At 38.2% G+C, this 21391-nt stretch overlaps 1 protein-coding gene across 1 annotated transcript in view; it reads right to left on the bottom strand.

Annotated features, from left to right (window-relative positions):
* The window catches only part of HOMER1 (homer scaffold protein 1), a 127843-nt gene extending 106816 nt beyond the window's left edge, over nucleotides 1-21027 (bottom strand). The window contains exon 1 of the mRNA XM_036914150.2: nucleotides 19691-21027. Coding sequence (XP_036770045.1) covers nucleotides 19691-19695 — 5 coding nt within the window. The 5' untranslated portion in view covers nucleotides 19696-21027. The remainder of the gene's footprint in view (nucleotides 1-19690) is intronic.
* Between the last annotated feature and the right edge of the window lie 364 nt (nucleotides 21028-21391).

Here is a 21391-nt window from a genome sequence, read left to right as displayed (position 1 = left end):
TAATAACAGATGTGGCTTACTGAGTGATTACTATGTGCCACAAACACTGTTTTAACAACTTATTTGCATTTTATCCTTTAATCTTCACAATTCTATCCCCATTTTACAGATGATGAAACTGAGACATATAAACTTAAGTCCCCTGCCCAAGATCACAGGGCTGAGTATCAATAATTTAAATGTAGCCACTAGTCGGTTCAGGAGACCTCACTTGGCTGCTAAAGTGCCCTACCTGTACTGAGCTACACTATGCTATGCTATACAACCACAGTTATAGCTTCTGTGGCCTAATTCCAGGTCCCAAGGTAAAAACAAAAAACTTTAAAAAAAGGTACAAATCCCATCAATTTAGAGCTTGATGATGAAATTACATTTTACAGAACAAAAGATAAAGTTTATTTCATTTTGAAGTCTCTTAACTACTATAAAAAAGAAAAATGTTGAGTTCATTAGTTAAGACACTCTTCAGCATGAAAGTCCCCATAAAAAATAAAATACTATCCAAGCTGTCATGATAGTAAGATTAAAACTAGCAAAGGTACTTTGGGTCTCTAGGAAGAAAACAAAGGCCCACACTGTCTGGAAAAATTAAAAACTTTACATTTATCAAGAGTAAGAAAGATAAGAAAAGTTAAAGATGCAAAACTGCCTCTAAAAGAGTAATATGCTGAGTTCTTGCTAGGACTCAGAGCAATATTCAAGTGGTTGTGCCAATCAATTAACTTCTGTTGACTTTACCAGGTATGAAAGAAGATGAGAAAACTTACTGAAAAACTCCTCTATGCTCTGGTCCCATAAGCACATGTGCATGGTATGTGTATGTGCATAGGACACAAGCAGGAGATGGGAAGATAAATAGTAAATGTAGTCCCATACCTCAGAAAAACTCCAAGTCTTTCCACAGAACTAGGTTTCAGGATGTTTTCCACAGAAAAGACATCAAATGTTAAGCAATTGGTGATATTCTGGCAAACTCAGTACTTACTAGGTAGGTTTCCCATGATAATAGAGTGTTCTCTATAGAAAGGAAAAGGGCAACTGAGGGGTTAAAAGAGAATATTAAAATAACTCTGAACAGAACCCTAGAAAAACTGAACACACTTCTTCTGTGCTTCATTTTTAGCAGAATGGAGACCATGAAAATCTTTCTCACACACAGTTCTCTGCTCCTCAGGTACAGCAGCAACCTAGATTTAGATTGTTTCAACAATACAAGCACCAAAATTTGTGGTTTTAACCTCAGCTGGGCCCTCCTAGCTCCTGGTTGTTCACAGTACATAATCTCTCCCATTCTTTACCTCTCTTCCCAAGACGCTAGGCAACCTTCATTCTCTATACTTTTAGCAGATGGCCTCGTCTTTTATCATTTTTTAGAATATATGCCCATAATAGCAGGGTGCTTTGTTTACAGATTTATCTCATACACTTAGAACAGTGCCTGAGACATAGTAAGAACTTAATAATATTTGTTAAATAAATTGATGAATGAATTAAGGAAATAGAGTCCCCTACCTAAGGAACTTCCCCAGTCTCCTGCCCTTTAACCTACAAACTTAGTCCAGTCATTTCGTTCCTGATTACATCCTTCCCTCAAGTCTATGGGAAGATATAAGCCTCCAAACTCAAGATTAACTACTCCACAAGTGCTTCAAATCACATTCTCTCCCATTTCTTTCCTTAGTAACTATCCCTCTCTATTGTTAAGTTTTAAATACCCCTAGCTATGGACTCCTGGGCCTAAAAGGAATACTTAATCCCACTTTGAAACAAAACCCAAAGAATTTCCTGAACCCCAGAGCTTGCTGAAACTACACTCTATTTCAAAGAAGCTTGGTCTTAAAGGGTAAGTCTACACTTCTGGTCTCTGCTTCCTCACCCTTCATTAGCTCCAACATGCAATGGCAATTTGTCTTCCATCCCACACTGGTCAAGCTCCTCAAGTAAGTTCCTTAAAGGACCACTACTAACCCAATCAAATAGATTTTATGTTTCTGCTACATTTGATCCTGGGTACTTATTTCTTGAAACTCCCTTTCCTGACTTTTGGACACTGCTTTCTCACAGTTTTTAGCCTGACAGCTCTCTCAGCTCCTCTGCCCCTTAAGTGACTACACTCTCAGAGAGGACTGTGGTACTCTTTTCTACAAATACTCTGAACAAGCTCATGCACATTCATAGTTTCTACCAATACTTCTATATTCTAGTGATTCCCAAAATTCTATCCTCAGCCCCATTCTCTTTTCCTGAATGTTCAACTGGATAGCCAACTATAAGACATTCCCATGTGGATAGTCATAAATACATCAACTTAGACTCAATACATCATCTCACCTCACTGTATACTCGCTTCTCTTTCTCCTGGTTCCCTATCTTAACTAATGGCTGATGAAGCCAATCTCCTTACCTTTCTCAATCTATACAGTTCACTGTCAACTCCTATGACAATACTACTTAAATCTCTTTTGAATCCAGCCTGTTCTACACTATATCATTCAAACCTTTATTCTTGACTAAATTGCCACAATTAACCAATTACACAATTAAATTTGATCTCCAAGACCCCCACTCATTTCTCTCACACATGAATACCTTCCCCAAGTCCAAAACCTTCCTTTACATAGCAGCCTGAGTAGTTACTCTGAAATACAAGCATGGTAATAACTTTACCAGCTTAAAATTGTTCCTTTGCTCACCATTACTTAAAGCAAATGGCCTGTAAAGGGAGTACAGGAAGAAGTTAGTTTTCTCCTCCATTTCTATTTTTATTTATTTTAATAATATGTATGTACATAACACACACAAAGTAGGACATATAACTTACAACAATACACATATAAAGGAAAATGCTCAAAATCTTTCATTGACATGGGTGCCACAACAAAAATATGCAGAGACCACGATCTAGAGGAAAAGTACAATCTGCTAACATGACACACAGTCTTCATCTGGCCCTGAACTAACTTTCTGGTCAAATCTACTTTTATACTCTGAGTTATATTTAACTGCCTTAACTAGCATATGTCACTTTTGAAGCTTTTTACTTATGCCATCCCTCTGCCCCAAATGCCCTAGTATATCCTTTACACATGTTCCCTATCCCCACTGCCCCCTGCCCTCCTGTCCTCCATTAACTCCTTTGCTCTTTAAAACTCAAAACAAATATAACTGGCTATGTGACCTTCCCAAGCAAAGGTGGGCATTTCCTTCTCTGTGCTCCCTAACACAAAGTACACCTCTGTTAGAACACTTAAATCACAGTAATGTAATGTCTAGCATGACTCATGACACAAATTAAGTACTTAATATTTGTTATAAGTGCTCAAGATACACAGTGTTATGGGATAAACTGTACAAACACCTTGGTTACCCAACAAAGTGCTCTGTTTTGCTGAGGTTTGGGCTGATGATCAATTTTAACTTTTTAATTTTAAGATATGCTTACATCATGCATTGAGTTTTCAGGTGTTGGCAACAGGGAGAGATTTTTAGAAAGCCAACACTTTAACATCTCCCAAATTCTAATCAATTAATTGTCAACAGTGTCAACACATTCTGAAAGATACCTTATATAAATGCAAAGCTAAGGCTCAGTCATTCTGGTCAAACATGGAAAATTAATTGCAGACATTTATCTTCCTTTTCTGTAAGTCCACCAAAATGAAAATGAAGGGAAAAAAGAAAGTATAAACCTACAACACCAAAGAAAAGAAGTGACACCAGTCCATAAGTAATTTTAATACAGTTTTGAAAGAAGGAATAGTGCCTGCCTTGGAAAAGCCAAGGAAACTGTGAAGTGCCTATAAAGAGGGAACTTGTAAGTGAACAGCTTGCTTGTCAGAATTTAAAGGAAATGAGACTGAGGAGGCGCATGTGAGGTAAGCGGCTGAAATTGGAGAAATGACTGAAAATTTAAATAACAGAGCATTGAGAGCGCTTTTCCTCCTTAACCTCCATTGTTAAGCAACTGCAAAAGTTGTCAACCAAAAGCAGAAGATAATGGTGAGGCCTAAATAGGAGCATTAAGAGAAAGCCTGCAAACTGAACCATGGTCCCTCAGAAACCCTCCCCTTCATGTTTTCACATTACAGCAGGTAATGTGCCTCCAGGGTATGTAATTAGGAATATACTTACCTTGCTCTCAGAATACCAAGAGTTACATATATTGGAAGAGAACAAATCTCTACTTACACCTGGGAAGGTCCCAAAAAAAAGTCAGTTCACCACCTAAATGCCTAATATGAAGCCCACAGATAACAAGCCTCACTGAGCCCCAAAGAGCTTCTCATCAGCTTTTTAGTATCTTACTCTTATACACAGCGAAGGATCACCAGATATTCCAGGAAAGTTTCTAACATGAAAGACGAAACTAAACAAAAACACAAAAGAAAGAATTTAAACAACAGAAAACAAAACTTCAAAATATTACAAATGTCCTCAAATAAATGAGATATGAGGAAAGAGGTGTATAAAATGTTAACTGTAGAAATATAAAAAACCCAATAGAAGTGATAGAACATGCAGTCAAGAAAACTTCCTTAGAAGAATAAAAAGGGAAAACGGAAGACAAAAAAAAGGTTCACCATGCAACTAATAGTTCATAAAAAGAAGAAAATGTATAAGATATTTTTTAAAAATAGAAGAACATCTCTCAAAGTTAGGGGAGTTGACAGATTTTAAAGGGCCCAGCAGTGATCAAAAGAACAAATGGTAAGAAAAACAAAAAACAAAACATTAAAAAAAAAAAAACCCACACCATATCATCACAAAATTTTTGAACAGCAAGGAAAAAAAGAAAATCCTAAAACCTTTTGTTGGGGGTTGAGTTCGTTCTCCTCCATTCTTGTTCCCATTGCAAAAATGAATTGGAAGGCAGAGAGACACAGTAGTGAAGCAGAGTGAAAGTTTTATTTGAACACACTCTAAAGGAGGAGAGGGCCAGCGTTAAGACAGACAAAGGCAGGTTCATTTAAGACAAAAAGACGCACACTTGAAGAAAGGGGAGTGTGGGCAACCTCAGACATGAGACACACTTACGGGCTTTAGGATTCTATCTTTAAAGGCTTTCAAGAATGGCATAAAGGTAAAGGGTTAGGGGAGTGTAGGTTTGTCATGCTGTCTCATGATGTCTATCTCTGGTGAGAGACACTATGTCATTATTCATAATCAGTCCTCTAGATAATTCTGTACGATAAAGTTAACACAAGGAATTTATCGATCTTGTTCTTCTCCAAGTTAGTGGGTTACTCTCAAGCACTAGGAACATATCAGTTAAAACTGCTTGCCTTGCCTTAACATTAGTTGTTGGCTGATTGCCAAAGAATATGTCAGGAATCTAACTTTTCAAATCGCTGCTTTTAAAATGGAATCTTAGACTTAAGATAAGTCCCTCCTGTTCTTCTCGGCATTTTTAGGAAAATTAATTACGATGCTTGTCCCATGACTCTGCTCTATCTCACCTGCATTCCACTGGCTAGAGCAAGTCTCAGTCAGCCCAGATTCAGAGCATGTGGAATGAGTTCACATTGCAAAGGGAATTAACTGAGTCCTTTCTTGCCCTCTGGTCTTATCTGATTATTTCCCTGAGTTCTTGGTGGTCTCCACCCTGTTTTCATCCCTTTCATATCTGTCTTTCTGCCTAAAATTTTCCACAGTGGGGGGGAGGGGGAGTCACACATGAAAGAACAACAATCAGAAATAAGCAGGCCTCAACTAGAAACCAGAAGACAATAGATCAGTGCCTTCACAATAAGAGGAAATTATTTCCTGTCTAGAGAAATAGACTCATTTAAGGAAACAGGGAGGGGAGACACTCTCACATATACCATGTCTCAAAAAAGTTCAAGTAACTACAGGAAGAGAAGCTCCAGTAAAACAAAAAGGTAAACTAACAAAGAAAACAGTGTCCAGAAAACAGGAGATACAATGCAAAAAAAAACAAAAAAAAAAACAAAAGTAAATGAAACTCTATTATGAGAACTACATAGTATGCCTAAAGAGTAACCAGTCCGTATTGGATCAGGAGTGCAGAGAACTACAAATTATTCGAAGTTAAAAAAAAAAAAAATGGAGTGGACATATTAATAACCTGAGCATTTGAAAAATATCTATTAAGTATATGACACGGTGTAACAGAGAATTCTAAGATGGCCCCAAGATTACTGCTCCCTGGTGGATACTTTCTGCATATAACTCTCCCCTTTTGTGTGGGAAACGGGTTCAATAGGATGGGATATCACACAGGGGATCAGATGACTTATCAGTTGATTCAGTTAATCAAAAGGGATTAACTGAGTGGCCCTGACTTAGGCAAGTCCTTTAAAAGAAAATGAAGCACTAGAAGAGGGGCTTCTCCTGCTGGCTTTGAACATACAGCCTCTTTGAGTTCTACAGCTATAAGAAAATGAATTCAGCCAACCACACGAGCTTTGAAGAAGATGCTGATCCACGGATGGGACTACCGCTGCCTTGTGAGATGCCAAGAAGATCCAGTTAAGATGCCCAGACTGTTGACTCACAGAAACTGTGAGATAAATGAGTGTTGTTTCTAGTCACTAAAATTGTGGTAATCTGTCACCAGAGAAAACTAATACTATGGCATGTGGACAATCTTAAGAATATCTAAGCAGAATAAACAACTTAGAAGGAAATCATGCTTCTTTCAAAAGCATAAAACTTCAGGAGACAAAGCAATGTTAGATAGTCTTAAAAATAACACAATTAGAAATGCCAGAAAGCAGAAGTAACTGAATAAGAAATGGAAATAACTGTTGAAAGTAATCAGGTTTAAAGATACATCGATCTATTTCAAGTTGTCCTAGATCTTTCAGCTTATAAAATATAGATAAGATGCTCAATCAGGGCTATTCCCTCTCAATTCAAAATTATAATTTTTGCACAAACTCCAAGAGGAGAAAAAAAGAAGCTTAAGTCTCTCAGGTGTAGAGACTACATTTATCAAACACAGTGACTCTGAAAGTAAGATCCTTGGACCAGCATCATCAGCATCATCAGGTAGTCTGTCAGAAAAGCAAATCCATGGGCCCCAAAGAACCAAACACTGAGGGGGGAAACAATCTGTGTTTTTAACAAGCCCCCTAGGTGATTCAGATACAGGTTCAAAATTGAGAACCACTAATCTAATGTTAACTTCTGCCACTGCCCTGCTATGCTCTGGTCTTCCTTCTAAACTTAAATGTATCCAAGCTAATTTAGAGTACCACAGTTACTAGCACATGGCAGGAGCTTTTCTGAAGTCTGCTAAGCAAAAGGGATTAGGCTTCAGATGTGTTTCTTTCACCAGAGGGGTTTTAGAACATACTGGATATGAATGCCTTCGGGCAGGACATGTTCTCTTTACTTTCCCACAGTCCCCAACAAGCCCTACTGCATGCTGCCTCATACATTCACATATTTCTCTGCCCAGTCAATGATGGCATTAGAGTTTGGGACCTCTGGGAAAAATAATTCAGAGAGAATAACAATCTTATATCTGGATACAATATGGTCCAACCTTCTCCTAAAAATGCTAGGAATTCAAGTAATTTACAGCCATCTCCTGATTCGGAAATGGTACAACATGCTATGACTGGTCCTTCCATTTGTGGGTCTCCTGGTCCAGAATTAAGCCTTAGGAAAAGTGTTTCAAGATAGCATCTCAAATTTTCTTTTTATGGTCTAAAGTCTTCAGAGAAGTAAACTTAAGTATTCCAGAAGCTTATGCGCCCAGAAACTACAAGGGTAGTTTAGCAGGCCTTTGACTGATAGAATTTACAATTTATTATCAACCTTGGAAACTATACCAGATTCATATAGTTACATTGAATCATTTATGAGACTTACTATATCCAACACGCAAGGCACTGAGCAGAGATTTAACTATACTAAAATTAGAATAGTTTCTTTCCTCCATCTAAAAGGAAAATAACATACATTTAATGAATTCACCACTGAGATACTAAGCTTGCACTAAATTAAAATGTCTTACTATGAACAGAAGCTCCTCTTTAAATGAGTAATTCTATAGGTGAGCATCCATTTAGAAGCCCCTGAATTAATGGTAAGAGCCCGAAGGAGCTAGAGGATCTAGCACATGCTCTGTCCTTTCACAGAAGCTGCATAACTTCCCATAAGTCTCATTTTCCCTTTGAGCTGTCTCCTTATCCATAATAAGGGGAGATTACTACTAACTCTCTGATAATAGCAGAATTACTCCTTATGCTTAAATAAGGAACCATTTTTACTATCGTTTTAGCCAATTTTGAAAAGAAAGATGAAATAAAATTTGAGGTTAGATATATAAAGATGAAATTTAAAAAAGCAAGCTAAAACTGATATAAACAACAGAAGTATCTGTATGTAGGAATAGTGGCTGATCTTGGTAACTTTGTACTGTAGATACATCTTCTAAATATCCCTACCCCTTAAAAGCAAAGAGAAGTTCTAAAACTTAATAAATTCATCATAAAGAAACTAAGATTCAGAAAGACTCGAAAAACAAAACTTCACAATCGTACTTCCCAGAAACAAACATGGTATTTCCTTCAAATATTTTTGTGCATATATAGAGTATTTTTTTATACAGCTTGAGGTCATTGAGAATACACAATTTTGCATCCTGGCTTCTAAATGACCACTGCATCATCTTCAGAAACATTCTTCAGGCGAGCTTCCTAACCTATGAATAGCCTAATTCACCTGCCCATAGATCATAAACTAATTATTCAGAGTACATTAATATGCCACCAAATATAACTGAGTAATATTGTCATTAATGTCTTATTATTGCCCCCATACTAACATAGGCATAGCAAAAAATAACAGTTTAGCATTAATGAAACATTAAATGAAAGCAACAATGAAAACAGATGACCAAAATTTTATATATTATCAGTTGAGTAAAGAAAAGGATGTCGAACTTTTTTTTTAATCAACAATCTCAAGGAAGATGAGTTGAAGTGTAACTTAGGAGTCTTCCCATTTAGCTGAACTTACACAGATCCCTGGCAATACTGAGTAAATAAGAGTAAGTGGAATCCTCATGGTATAAACTTCTTGGGAGCTGGCAGGGTGCTTAAGCAAAGCACATGAATTTTAATGTTAAAAGCCATGTAACAGATTCATAACAACAGAGTAGGACAGAAAATGGCAGTTTTATAAAATAAGCAGAAAGGAATAGGTATGCACACTCAAATATAGTAGGTTCAAAATAATTGTCTGATGTTAAGTTTAGTAATGTGCAGGCTTATCTTCCATGAAGGAAGACTAACAGAAATGTTCTAATATGAGTGCTTTGAGCTCTTTGATAGTCAAAGAGCTTAACATAATTTCCTAGAGACAATTATTAAGAGCCTAATGGAGGAAAATGAAAGTTAACTAGGGCAGAAAATTCCCACTCAGAAAAAAAGCTTATTCAGAATAACCTTCTTCAACTTCTTACTTATAAACACTTAAAGGAAACAGAAGGAAGACAGCAACTACATAAGTAAGATGGAGGCATGCTTACATGTAAAGGTGAAAGGATCCAACATGTCACCTAGAAAAGTTATCAGGAAAGTAATTGGTATATCTAACCATATACCCAATCACTAGTTAACAGGATTTTCTGTGAACTAAAAATGGGGTCTAATTCCCCAGAAACTTTCAAGTCACACTGCACCTGTGTGCTCTGAACCAGGTGGTTAGGAAACAATGCAGAGTACCCATGGAGGCGTGTACCAGAGCTGTGGCTCTCAGCACATTTCCATTAAGGGTCTTATACTAAAGATAGGGACAAATTTGAAGGAAGCCCTTCTTTGAAGGAGGGGAATTAAGGACACTCTCTTCTTCAACCTCCCAAACCCTGAGGCATATGAACACATTGGATCCATTTGCACCAAGTGACATAACATAATAAACATGACTTAAAATGACCTTATAAAGTAACGAAAGCTGCCTTGGTATGTGTGGTCCCTCAGCACAATTTTTGTTTAATTTCTGTTTAAACTCTTGTTTGGTAATTTTACAAAAAGCCCTCATTCTTACAACTGTAATGCCTTGAAGAACTGGTACCAACCTTTTTCAAAGATAACATGAAAATGCTTCAAGTTTTATGGAAGAACATTAAAAGAAAAAGTTATTTTTTAAAGCTAAAACTAGATGTTATAGTTCAAAGCTAAAAATACTAAGATGATATTTCAAAAGCTAGAGAAAGTACAAAGGTAAACTATACTATGAAGAGAAAATACTGACTAGATTGCTAATTTTTTAAATTTTATAATTTTATTTTCTGATAGAAGAAATGACTTTTTGCTTTCCTCTAGGAGCCCACCCAAAAAAAGACAGTTAAATGAAAATGAAACGCCATTCTTAACTAAGTCAATATTAGATCTATATACTTAAATTTATCTTAGTTATACAACAGCCATACTGGGTTCATACTCCATTATTGGGAAAAAGCCTCATGAGAAATGATAGTTTGTTTTTTTTTCCTTTACAAGGTCACTAGAAGGATGACCCTGTGAAAGTAATTCTAAATTATACTTGCCTTTGTAAAATTAATTCTAAATTATACATGCCAGAGATTTTTTTTAACTTTTACAAACAAGATGAGAAATAAATAAAACACAAGTGTAGGGAAAAAGTAAAGCATAAAAAACATATATATATACATGTCAATAATTTCAATCTCTTCCCTAAAAAATGTTGCTAAAAACAAGCAGTACTGATTCTTACCAAGTTTATCTTTCTTTCTCAGACATTAGGGAGCACAGAAATGACCAGTGTGTTAGACTGATGATGGATGGGGAAAGGAAAATAGAGTAGAAGTTCACTGATAAATCTGTCTCTTTTAACAGAAAGTGATAATGGAGGTCCTATGGAGAGGTATGTTGTAAAAAGTAAGATTTTTTTTTGACTTATATTAAGATTCTAACTTTACAATTGTATTCACATGAAGACCACTGAATGATTAGCTTTTAAGTTTTACTTATTCTTGCAATGCCCATTCAGTGAGATTTGAAAATTTTATCTTAATTTTTGTAAATGAGCTAAAATCTATATAAATACTGCTTGTTACACAGAAATTCTTTTGAAATGAAGATACTTAATGAGCCTGAAATCTTACACCACAAAAGCACTCAATTTTTTAAAACTTAGCAGAGAAGTCTTTTTGACAACATCTAGGAAAATCTCACTTACTCCATACAACAAGGTCTTTTTGTCATATATAAGCCACTGGTCAAAGGGCATTTCAAATCTGCAACATAAACTAGAACTATACATTTCATTCAATTAAACAGATCCTAACTAAGAAATAATGCTATTTAAAATGTCATATTTCAATAATTTTTAAATTACATCAAGAAACATTAAATATTCAGAACTCATTTTCCCTACTCTTCTGTCCAATGAGTTGGGATTAATTCTAAGTAACAAAAAAATCCAGTAACTAAAAATAAGTATTTCAACTAAACACAAGAGGTCTGAAAAAAATAAAAATCACATGGCAGTAGGCATGTTTGAGCTTTTGAAATTTAACCACATTTTCATCTGAGACATTCAGTCATTTAAGATGGGTTTGCAAACTATGTATAAAAAGTTTCTTTTGTCAGTCCTTTAAATGCCATGAATAATATTTCAGGTAATCAGCCTAAACCAACTTTCATGTTTCTCATAATCACAAAACAGAGAAGTCATACTGGTCAGATTTATATTGTGACTTCATTTCAAAATTATTAAGTTAACAAATTACTGTAGTGAATCAAAATTAAGAGATTCCCCTAAACATACCCTTTACATATTTTTATTCTGAAAAAATTTTTTTGTGTGTACATGTGTTTGCTCATGATAGGTCTGCAAGTTTATTGTGAAAGTTTAGTATTCTACTCTAGAGCCAGAAAATCGAAAAGAAAGAAAATTACAAGAGACTTTGGCAAAGATGGCGGCATGAGAGGTGAGACAGAGACCTCCTCCTAAAACCACATATAATATGAAAATATAATTAATACAACTAATCCTGAAAGAGCAACAGGAAAGAAGGCTGTGCCAGACTGCATAAGCCTGGAGGAAAGAACAGAACTCAGGGAAAAGAGTAATGTACCAAAGCTATGACCCGGCGGGACCCAAGCTCTTCCCACCCCAGCTCACTGGCAAGAGGAAGAGAAACAGAGCAGGAAGGGGGTGGAAGCCTGTGACTGCTGAACACCTAGCCCTGGAGATATGCTCTGGGAGCACGAACCTACACTGCATGATACTCTGGTGATTAGTGGGGTTGGAAAGCTAAGACAGGTGGAATACCTGGAGAGACTGAGATTCCAGCTGCTTGTGGAAAACAGGGATTCATATCCAGCTGATCTGGGTGGGCAGTCTGACAGACTTCCTAAAAGTGAGAGGGCTTAAAAGCAGATTAGGTACGGTGGAGGAGATGATAAATGAAATAGAAATTAGAGAAGAGGAATACAAAGAAGCTGAAGCACAGAGAGAAAAAGGATCTCTAGGAATGAAAGAGTACTGAGAGAACTGTGACCAATCCAAATGGAATAATATTCATATTATAGAGGTACCAGAAGAAGAAGAGAGAAAAAGGGATAGAAAGTGTCTTTAAGGAAGTAATTGCTGAAAAATTCCCCAGTCTGGGGAAGGAAATAGTCTCTCAGGCCATGGAGGTGCACAGATCCCCCAACACAAGGGACCCAAGGAGGACAACACCAAGACATATAATTATTAAAATGGCAAAGATTAAGGATAAGGACAGAATATTAAAAGCAGCTAGAGAGAGAAATAAGATCACATACAAAGGAAAATTCATCAGAGCATCATCAGACTTCTCAGCAGAAACCTTACAGGCCAGAAGGGAGTGGCATGATATATTTAATTCAATGAAGCAGAAGGGCCTCGAATCAAAAACACTCTATCCAGCAAGATTATCATTTAAATTTGAAGGAGGGATTAAACAATTTCTAGATAAGCAAAAGTTGAGAGAATTTACCTCCCACAAACCATCTCTACAGTGTATTTTGGAGGGACTGCTGTAGACGGAAGTGTTCCTAAGGTTAAATGGCTGTCACCAGAGGTAATAAAAAGGGATAGACAAAGAGTACAGAATATTATACCTAATATATAAAGAATGGAGGAGGAAGAAGAGGATGGAAAAAAAAAAAAAGAACCTTTAGATTATGTTTATAATAGCATACTAAGTGAGTTAAGTTAGATTCTTAGATACCTTTGGTAACCATGAATCTAATGCCTGAAATCGCAGTAAGTACATACCTATCGGTAGTCACCCTAAATGTAAATGGTCTGAATGCACCAATCAAAAGACATAGAGTCACTGAATAGATAAAAAAACAAGACCCAACTATATGCTGCCTACAGACAAAATAGACTTTAAAACAAAGAAAGTTATGAATGTAATTTCTCAGATTCAAAAAGACATATGCACCCCTATATTTATTGCAGCACTATTTACAATAGCCAAGATATGGAAGCAACCTAAGTGTCCATCAGTAGATTAATGGATAAAGAAGATGTGGTACATATACACAATAGTATACCATTCAGCAATAAGAAAGAAACAAATCCTACCATTTGCAAGAACATGGATGGAGCTGGAGAATATTGTGCTCAGTGAAATAAGCCAGGCAGAGAAAGACAAATACCAAATGATTCCCTCATTTGTGGAGTATAACAACGAAGCAAACCTGAAGGAACAAAACAGCAACAGACTCACAGACTCCAAGAAGGGACTAGCTGTTGCCAAGGGGTAGGGGTTGGGGAGGGTGCATGGGGAGGGAGGGAGAAGGTGATTGAGGGGTATTATGATTGGCACACATGGTGTGGGTGGGATCATGGGGAAGACAGTGTAACACAGAGAAGGCAAATAGTGACTCTGTGGCATCTTACTACACTGATGGACAGTGACTGCAATGGGGTGTGGGGGGGGCATAATAACATGGGTGAATGTAGTAACCACATTGTTTTTTCATGTGAAACCTTCATAAGAGTGTATATCAATAATACCTTAATAAAAAATAAAACATAAATAAATACAAAGGAGAACATCAAAAAAAGAAAAAACTTTGGTGACAGTGGGAATTGTGTCAAATAGGAAAAAATGGGCATATCTGAAAAGTGAACACAAAATAAAGATCTAAAACACTGGGGAAAAAAATTACAAGAAATAAAAATAGGATCAATAAGAATATTATTAAAAAGAATTAATGCCTACATATTGTGACCAATCAATATGACATAATAGATCTTGTTTTTAAGAATTACATAATAATATTCTAATGTACTACTCATAATCATTATTTCATTCTTATAAAAACCTCAGGCCAGAGCAGAACATATAACATGCCACTCACATGTAATTGTCTCCCAAAAGATCTTAGCTCTACTATTTACTCCTTCTCCAAATTAACTTACATACATACTAAAGGTAACTTACTGTAACTAGTTTACACAGTCTTACCAATAAAAGCTTTGCAAATACTCAGAAACCACAATCTGAATTCTCTTCCTCTCAATTTGTGTCCTGCTGAAAATGTAACTAATCGAAAAGTTTTTAATTTAATTTTAAAACTCTAGAATAGGATCTAGTTTTTTTAAAAGACAAAGTTTCTTACTTATAAATTTAAATAATAACATTCCTCTATCTTGGCATGATAACACAACTTGGTATTCAATGCAGAGATTGTGTTACTTGTAAGTTGCCAGTGGATGACCTACTATCCCATCACCACATAATTTGGAAAAGAAAACTTCTCCTCCTTGTTTCTTTTTTTGGGGGTAGAGTACCTCAGATGAGCATCATCAATGCCAGCAATGAAGCAAAAAAGAGTCGGGAGGCAAGGAGGAAACTGCAGGAGCAAAGTTAGGGAGATGGCAAGTTTGGGGGTGGGAGTGGGCTTAAGTTTTTTTCCACTACCTTTAAGTGAGTGGATAGATGCATCGTAGCCAGGAGGAAAGCTCTGACAGCCTACTGCCACTATCCCTGCCTATATCACTAGGACAAGAAGAACGAAGGGGTAAAGGTCACAAGGATAAAAGGAACCAACAGCAAAAAAGAACCTGTTAAAAGTCCTCACTATATGGAAAAATAGGTCATAGACTGGGGGAAAAGGACATTTAGAAAGAGCGAGGGTGGTCTTGCCTATGTATAACATGTTAACTAAAAAAAAACCCTAAAAACAAAAAAAATGAGTTTTCAAATTTCATTAAGAGTGAGGTGGGCTCAACTATTCAATTATTAAAAAATGAACCTGTTTTCATGAAGATACTCATCACAAGAAAATAAAAACCTGTGACTATGTGAGGTGATTGATGTTGACTTAGTGTAATCATTTCACAATATATACATGTGTCAAATCATTACACTGATAACCTTAAACTAATAGTTATAGATCAATTATATTTCAATAAAACTAGGGGAAAAAATATACTCTCAAAATATGCTAACACTACCACTCTTAGTTTTTAGTTGATTTCCTCCTAATATATGTTGATAGGTTAAAAATTACAATTCTACGGTAGTCACAAATGAAATAACTTTTCAACTTACAAGGACGACCAGCAACTCCATGTACCCTTTAATTATGTGCTTGGGAGAATTTTAAGTGTTCTCACTCTTACTTTCTAAGCAATTTGTATGCCAGCTAGAAAGTCCTTTTCAAACTTCCAAATTTACCTGAGTAATGACCCACCTGAGTGAGTGGCTCCTCCAGGGACAAACCAGGCCATTTCCTACATTTATACCCCTCTGCACATGAAATGCCCTAATCATGAAAAGTGTCATGCAGACAACCACAAACAACTCATTACCATCCCTCCCCTCCCACACTCAGGAATTTTTTAGGGCCTGCCCAGCTATCTACTTCCCCTACTAGGCAAACTTCATCGCTCTAGCTTGACATTTCCACAAGACACAACATACAAAACCAAATTTTAAATGACTTTCAACACGGTTTTCTCACCCTACTTCCTTGACCCTTCCTTGTTAACCATAGCCAAAAACTGTGTTTTTCAAATTACCAGTTGCCACCACTGGGTTGTTAAAACAATTTATTGGGTCCTAACCCTCATACTTTATTAAAAACAGAATAGAATAGAAAATACCAGAGTGCATCACACAAAAGGATTATTTTGTGACATTTTATCACTTAAATATGTGTGATATTATAAAGAGTCGTCAAAATAAGCTTGAAATACACCAGTTTTTGTTTGGTGTACAAGGCCCTTTAGTGTGTCAGGCTCTAGGCTGGTACCTTACTACACTGCACATAGCCAAGTCCATCATGCCAAACTTGTTTGCAGTTCCTTGTCTTAGTGCTGTCAGTCACACTGTTCCCTCCGTCTTCAATGCCCCCTCATTTGTCCACAAGACCTACTTACAATCATCTTTGACTTTTCAGTATCTTTTACCTCCACCACAGCTTTATCCTTTGCTCAACAGCTAATGCTTCACACACACATACACACACACACATTTTACCTCCTATGATGCTCTACATTATAGCCCCTTAGACATGTCATTGTACTTTTTCATTTTAGGCTTGTCTTCCCAACTTCTAAACTATAAACTCCCTAAGGGAAGGAGCACATTTTACTAGTCTCTGTCAGCAGCACTGAGCCGCTGTACATGCCACATAATTGGAGCTCAAAATTGGTAAAATAAACAAGTTAAGGATCTGTATCTAACTTCTCTGATGTTGGTTAGAAAGATTGGGTGGTTGCCTTTGCAACAAAGGCCATTCATTTTGTAGTGCTAGATCAACATTTCTGCAGTTACCTAGGGAAAGACAGAGAAGAGGGTTTCCAGAGGTTCCCACAGGAAGGTGAGATAAATCAAAAACAGCATTATCAGACCTAATTAGCAGAGAGAATCACATTTTATAAATAACTTTTAACTGGGAGTTGGGGGTGGCTATTCCTTGCAGATGGCACTAAGTTGCCAATGTGAGTTAAGCAAAACAAAGATAGCATAAAATAACTCATTAAGGTTACTTGATTTCTGTTGCCTACTCTAATAGTTCTGAAATTGCTATTGATTCACTGCTCTCATGAGAGACTACTTGGAGAAATGGGGAGTGTACCTAACAGGGGCTCCTCACTGGGATGCTTTTAAGCTTTTCATAGACTTTAGCTCACATATGTGAATGCCCTATACTTTGCAGAGGGACTGATACACCTATTTCACAAATCAACAATTGCCTTCAGCACAATTAAAAACAGTTCAGGCAGCATCCAAGATACTTTGACAGACTCTGCCAACTGTCAGTTTCAGCTGTTCTCTTCCGTTTCCCCCATAGTTCAGAAACTATTACAGGAGCCATAGATTTCTGCCTAAACTATAACTACTTTCTTTAAAACTAATTCCTTTGGCTTAATCTTTGCCCCTAGCCTTGTAATTATATCCATAATTAATGCAAAGATAAGTTATTATAACCTAACATTAGTCAAAAATATATTCATAATGTGAAAGTCTTCACCCACAATATTAAGTTTTAGATACTTGTCAGAGTAAGGTAATTTAGGATTCCCTGAGTAAAACTTTAAAGACCATGTAAAGCTCTGTTCCTTTTGTTTCAAAAAGGTAGGGAGGCAATGCTTACTCTGGAAACATTTACCAGACATAAACACATACCAAGAATGGAAACTTCCACAAATGCCATCTTTTCTACTTCTACCTATCTATCCTCTAGTCACAACTCAGATGAAACAAGACACTATCAATGAGAAAGATTATAGCCCAAAATTTAAAACTTACATAGCCCCAAATATAAACTTTCAGAAAAATAATGCCATAAATAATCCTTTTCCTTTCCAGTCCATCTTTAAGACTTTATTAGGAAATGGGCAAATAAACTAGTTTATGAACAACTGTAATTACACTCAAGTATCTAAAACGTGTGCTGAGGGGGGCTCATTTTAATATTTTAAATACCAGTACACTTGATATTAAGTTCATCCCAAACTTCCCTTGGTAAAGGGATAGGCATGCATGTAGCTTAAAGGTTGGAAACTGATTTTCTGCCATGATATTACCACTCCATAGTCTAGAGTACACCCTTCAATATGAAAAACTATCACTTCTTTTTTTTTTTTTTTGTCTCTGACAGGTTTTAAACAGAAGAGCTGCAGATTCTCAGGAGAAGCCATTTCAAAGGCTTTGAGTGGTAATATTTTCAGTATTTTCCCTTTTTAAAATTAGTGCAATTCATTCAAAACATTTCTCAAATGCTATTATTTTCCAGCTTACCTGCTAAGAAAATTGCTTAGAGAAAACAATATCTCCACCTGAAAGATGTACTAGTAATCATTAGTCAACTAACAATCATTAAATAAAAAGGAGAAAAAGAAGATAACTCAATTTGACAGATTGGAAAATTTTTTAAACTTATCTAAGTCTTTCCTTCTACAGATAAGAAAATAGAGTCCATAGGAGTTAATTTGCCTCAGATCATCAAGCTACTAAGAGCAGCACAGAAACAGAATGAGGTATTTTAATTGCTCTTAGTAGTACCCCAAATCATGCAAGTTATACATATACTCATCACTTGCCATTTAAATTTTAAAAACAATTTTCATTCTCCTCATTAATTCCTGAGGAAGGACTGCTACAACATATGTTCTGCATTTTCAAACTTGTTCAAATTAATAATCTTCAAATTCTAGCTCCAACAAAAGAGGTAGTATATCTAAGAAATTTCCTCAGAAAGTTTCTTGAAATAAAGTTGAGTGTGCACACCCCTACACTGTCACAATGAATTTCAGAGTCTAACCTTTCAATCCCTGTCCCTTAACTACACTTTAGATGTGTTAGTTCAATACAAAGAGAGAAAATTCTGGAAGTTTCTCTTTGACAAAAAGCATTGACAATCTGTCAATGAAATGACTAGATCATTAACCCACCAATGGCTTCGATCAGGAAAAGTCACTAACATTTTATCATTTTATCTAAGTACTGTGTGAAGAATAAAAGGCTGGAAAACAGGCACTCTTCGTTGACTTTGGATCTGAAAAAAGACATAGATCTGACGTTGTTAACAAAATGAAGACCTGAACTTAAAAGCAAAAAAAAACTGAACACATTCCTTCAACTAAAAGCTTTTTCCTTTTCGAGCTTTTATCTACCAAATGCACCAGCACTGTGGAGACATCGGCAAGACTTCAGGATTTTCGTTTTAATGTCCCAATAAATCAATCCTATACATTTTAGCTTTGGCTATTCAAGGGCAAAACAGAGGGCACAGTGAGGGCAAGAATTTTACACTGGATCATTTTCAAGGACTGTAATCTAACCCCTTATTACTTTACAATTACTCCTTTGTGCAACTGATTATTCTCAAAGTACTGAGAGAATGCAGTACTTCTCTTTGAAAGATACTGGTAGCAAAACCTAAGACAACACGATTTTGATTACAAACTAATGCGGCAGTTTGAACAATAAAGTGCAGACTATGTTATCTTCTCGAATATTACAAATAAAACCACATTCTGATTACAAATGATATACATATGTTCCTTAATTATGACTGCCAGTGTCAATCGACAAAAATAACTTGTTAAAAGGTTAAAACACCTACATTTTTAAAGTATGACCAGCTTAGCAAGATGGCAGATTTCTTTGAAAACGTACAACATAATCACCACCACGATTCAATTACACATACATGAACAAATTCAAAACTGTGTTAAGCACAAAAATTCTTACCCCATTTTGCCCAGCGAAAACTTGCTCTGAAGTTTCTGCTCTTCTGCTACGGAATAACTTCCACAGGAATTTCACCGTCTGCTATTTCGCAGTTGCTTTTTCACCCCCCGAGATCCTTTTCTGAAGGTATTTGAGTGATGCTGACACTTCAATTAGTTCCCTTGGGTAAAATGATTTCTCTCTTGTAAATATCAAAACGTTCAAGCAGAGGTGACATTTGCTTATTAGAGCTAAAATGCTGCGCGGAGGTGACAGAGGTCAACTCTATTCCACAAAATGAATCTACGTGGCGGAAAACGCAGAATCCAGCTTCACCGAGTCCTGTGAAAAACGAGTTCAGTGGTCATTTCGCTCATGTCCTCCTCGATACTCAGGGAGAGCCAGGCAACTCGGCCTTTTGGTGCTAAGGCTGCGGGTTCAAATTTCTCCACGACACCAGGTCCCTGGGAGTGAAGCGTGCAACCCAATGCGACGTGCACTTTACAGAGCCCTACAAGAAAATAAAAATCCTAAAAGCAGTAATGCCACTGCTTCCCTGCGCTCACATTAGAAAAAGCTATATAGAAAAATCTCAAAACGCAAACCCGGCAGGTCGCGACGTGCACAGCACTCCACATTGGAATCTGTCTTTTAATTTTTTCCCTTCCTAAGACTCGGAGCAGAGAGGAGGCGGGGAGGAGGAAGAGAAGGCTGGGCAGGATCGATTCATTCTCCCGAGGAGGATAAACGGAACCATTTCTAGGCTGGCAGAAGGCTGGGGGCGCTGCGCACGCCAGGGAGTAGGAGGAGGGGGCCCGATCCCACCTCCCTCAGCCCCTTCCCGCCTCCCGCGACTGAGCACAATGGAGACCGGCTCGCGCCCGGCCCCACACTCGCGGCTGCTCCCTCTTCCCTCCTCTCTTCGGAGCACGGCAGGTGTGAGGCTCCCGTCGCGAAGAATGAATGAATCAAGAGAGCCAAGTCCCACGCTTCCCGCCCTGGCACCCTGCCCCCAGCTGCGGAGAACCGGGCAGGAAAGGTCAACGGGGGCCGACCCGAGCCCTGGCGAGTGGCTAATCCCGCGTCGGGGACTCGAAGCTGTAGAGCTGCTGCTCCGGCGCCCCCACCCCTGCTCCTCGCCGTTCACGCTCCGCGCCGCCGCCACGCGCTGCCTCACAGTCCCTGGGCCCCGCCGCCGCCTCCTCACACTTCCATCACCGCCCGCCTCCGGGGACCTCCAGCTCCCACTCGGCAGGGCAGCGCGGGCCCCGGCGGCCTGAAGCCCGCCTTTGACTTCGCCGCGGGCAGCTCCCCGGGTCAGCGCCGCGGGTGTGAGCCGAGCGCGCCGGCAGAGAGGGTTGCAGGGGGCGGGGGAGGGGGCGGGGAGAACCCGGGGGGCGAGAACAGTCCCTCCCCCGCTCGCGGGAAGGGGCGGGAGGCGGCCGCCACCGCCGAGTCGCGACTGAGCGCTGGGGGCTGGAGCGCTGACCCGTCCCGACGGCCCGGCGGGGCCCTGCGGGCAGCGGGAAGAAGCGGCAGCTGGGAGGGCGGCGAGGAGGCTGCTAGTCAGGGGCTGAGCCGGCCCTCGTAGGGAGTTAGTCCGGCCGGCAGGTCCGTCAGTCCGTTCTTCCTCCCTTCCCCACTTCTCCCCTAATAACCGGCGGCGGGCGGACCGTGCGCTCTGCTCCTCCGCTGGCTCCTGGCCCCACTCCCGGCTGCCAC

The sequence above is a fragment of the Manis pentadactyla genome, chromosome 2, assembly GCF_030020395.1.
Source record: "Manis pentadactyla isolate mManPen7 chromosome 2, mManPen7.hap1, whole genome shotgun sequence".
Taxonomy (NCBI): Eukaryota; Metazoa; Chordata; class Mammalia; order Pholidota; family Manidae; genus Manis; species Manis pentadactyla.
The sequence above is the reverse complement of the archived record's forward strand: the minus strand, read 5'-3'. Positions and strand labels throughout refer to the sequence as shown.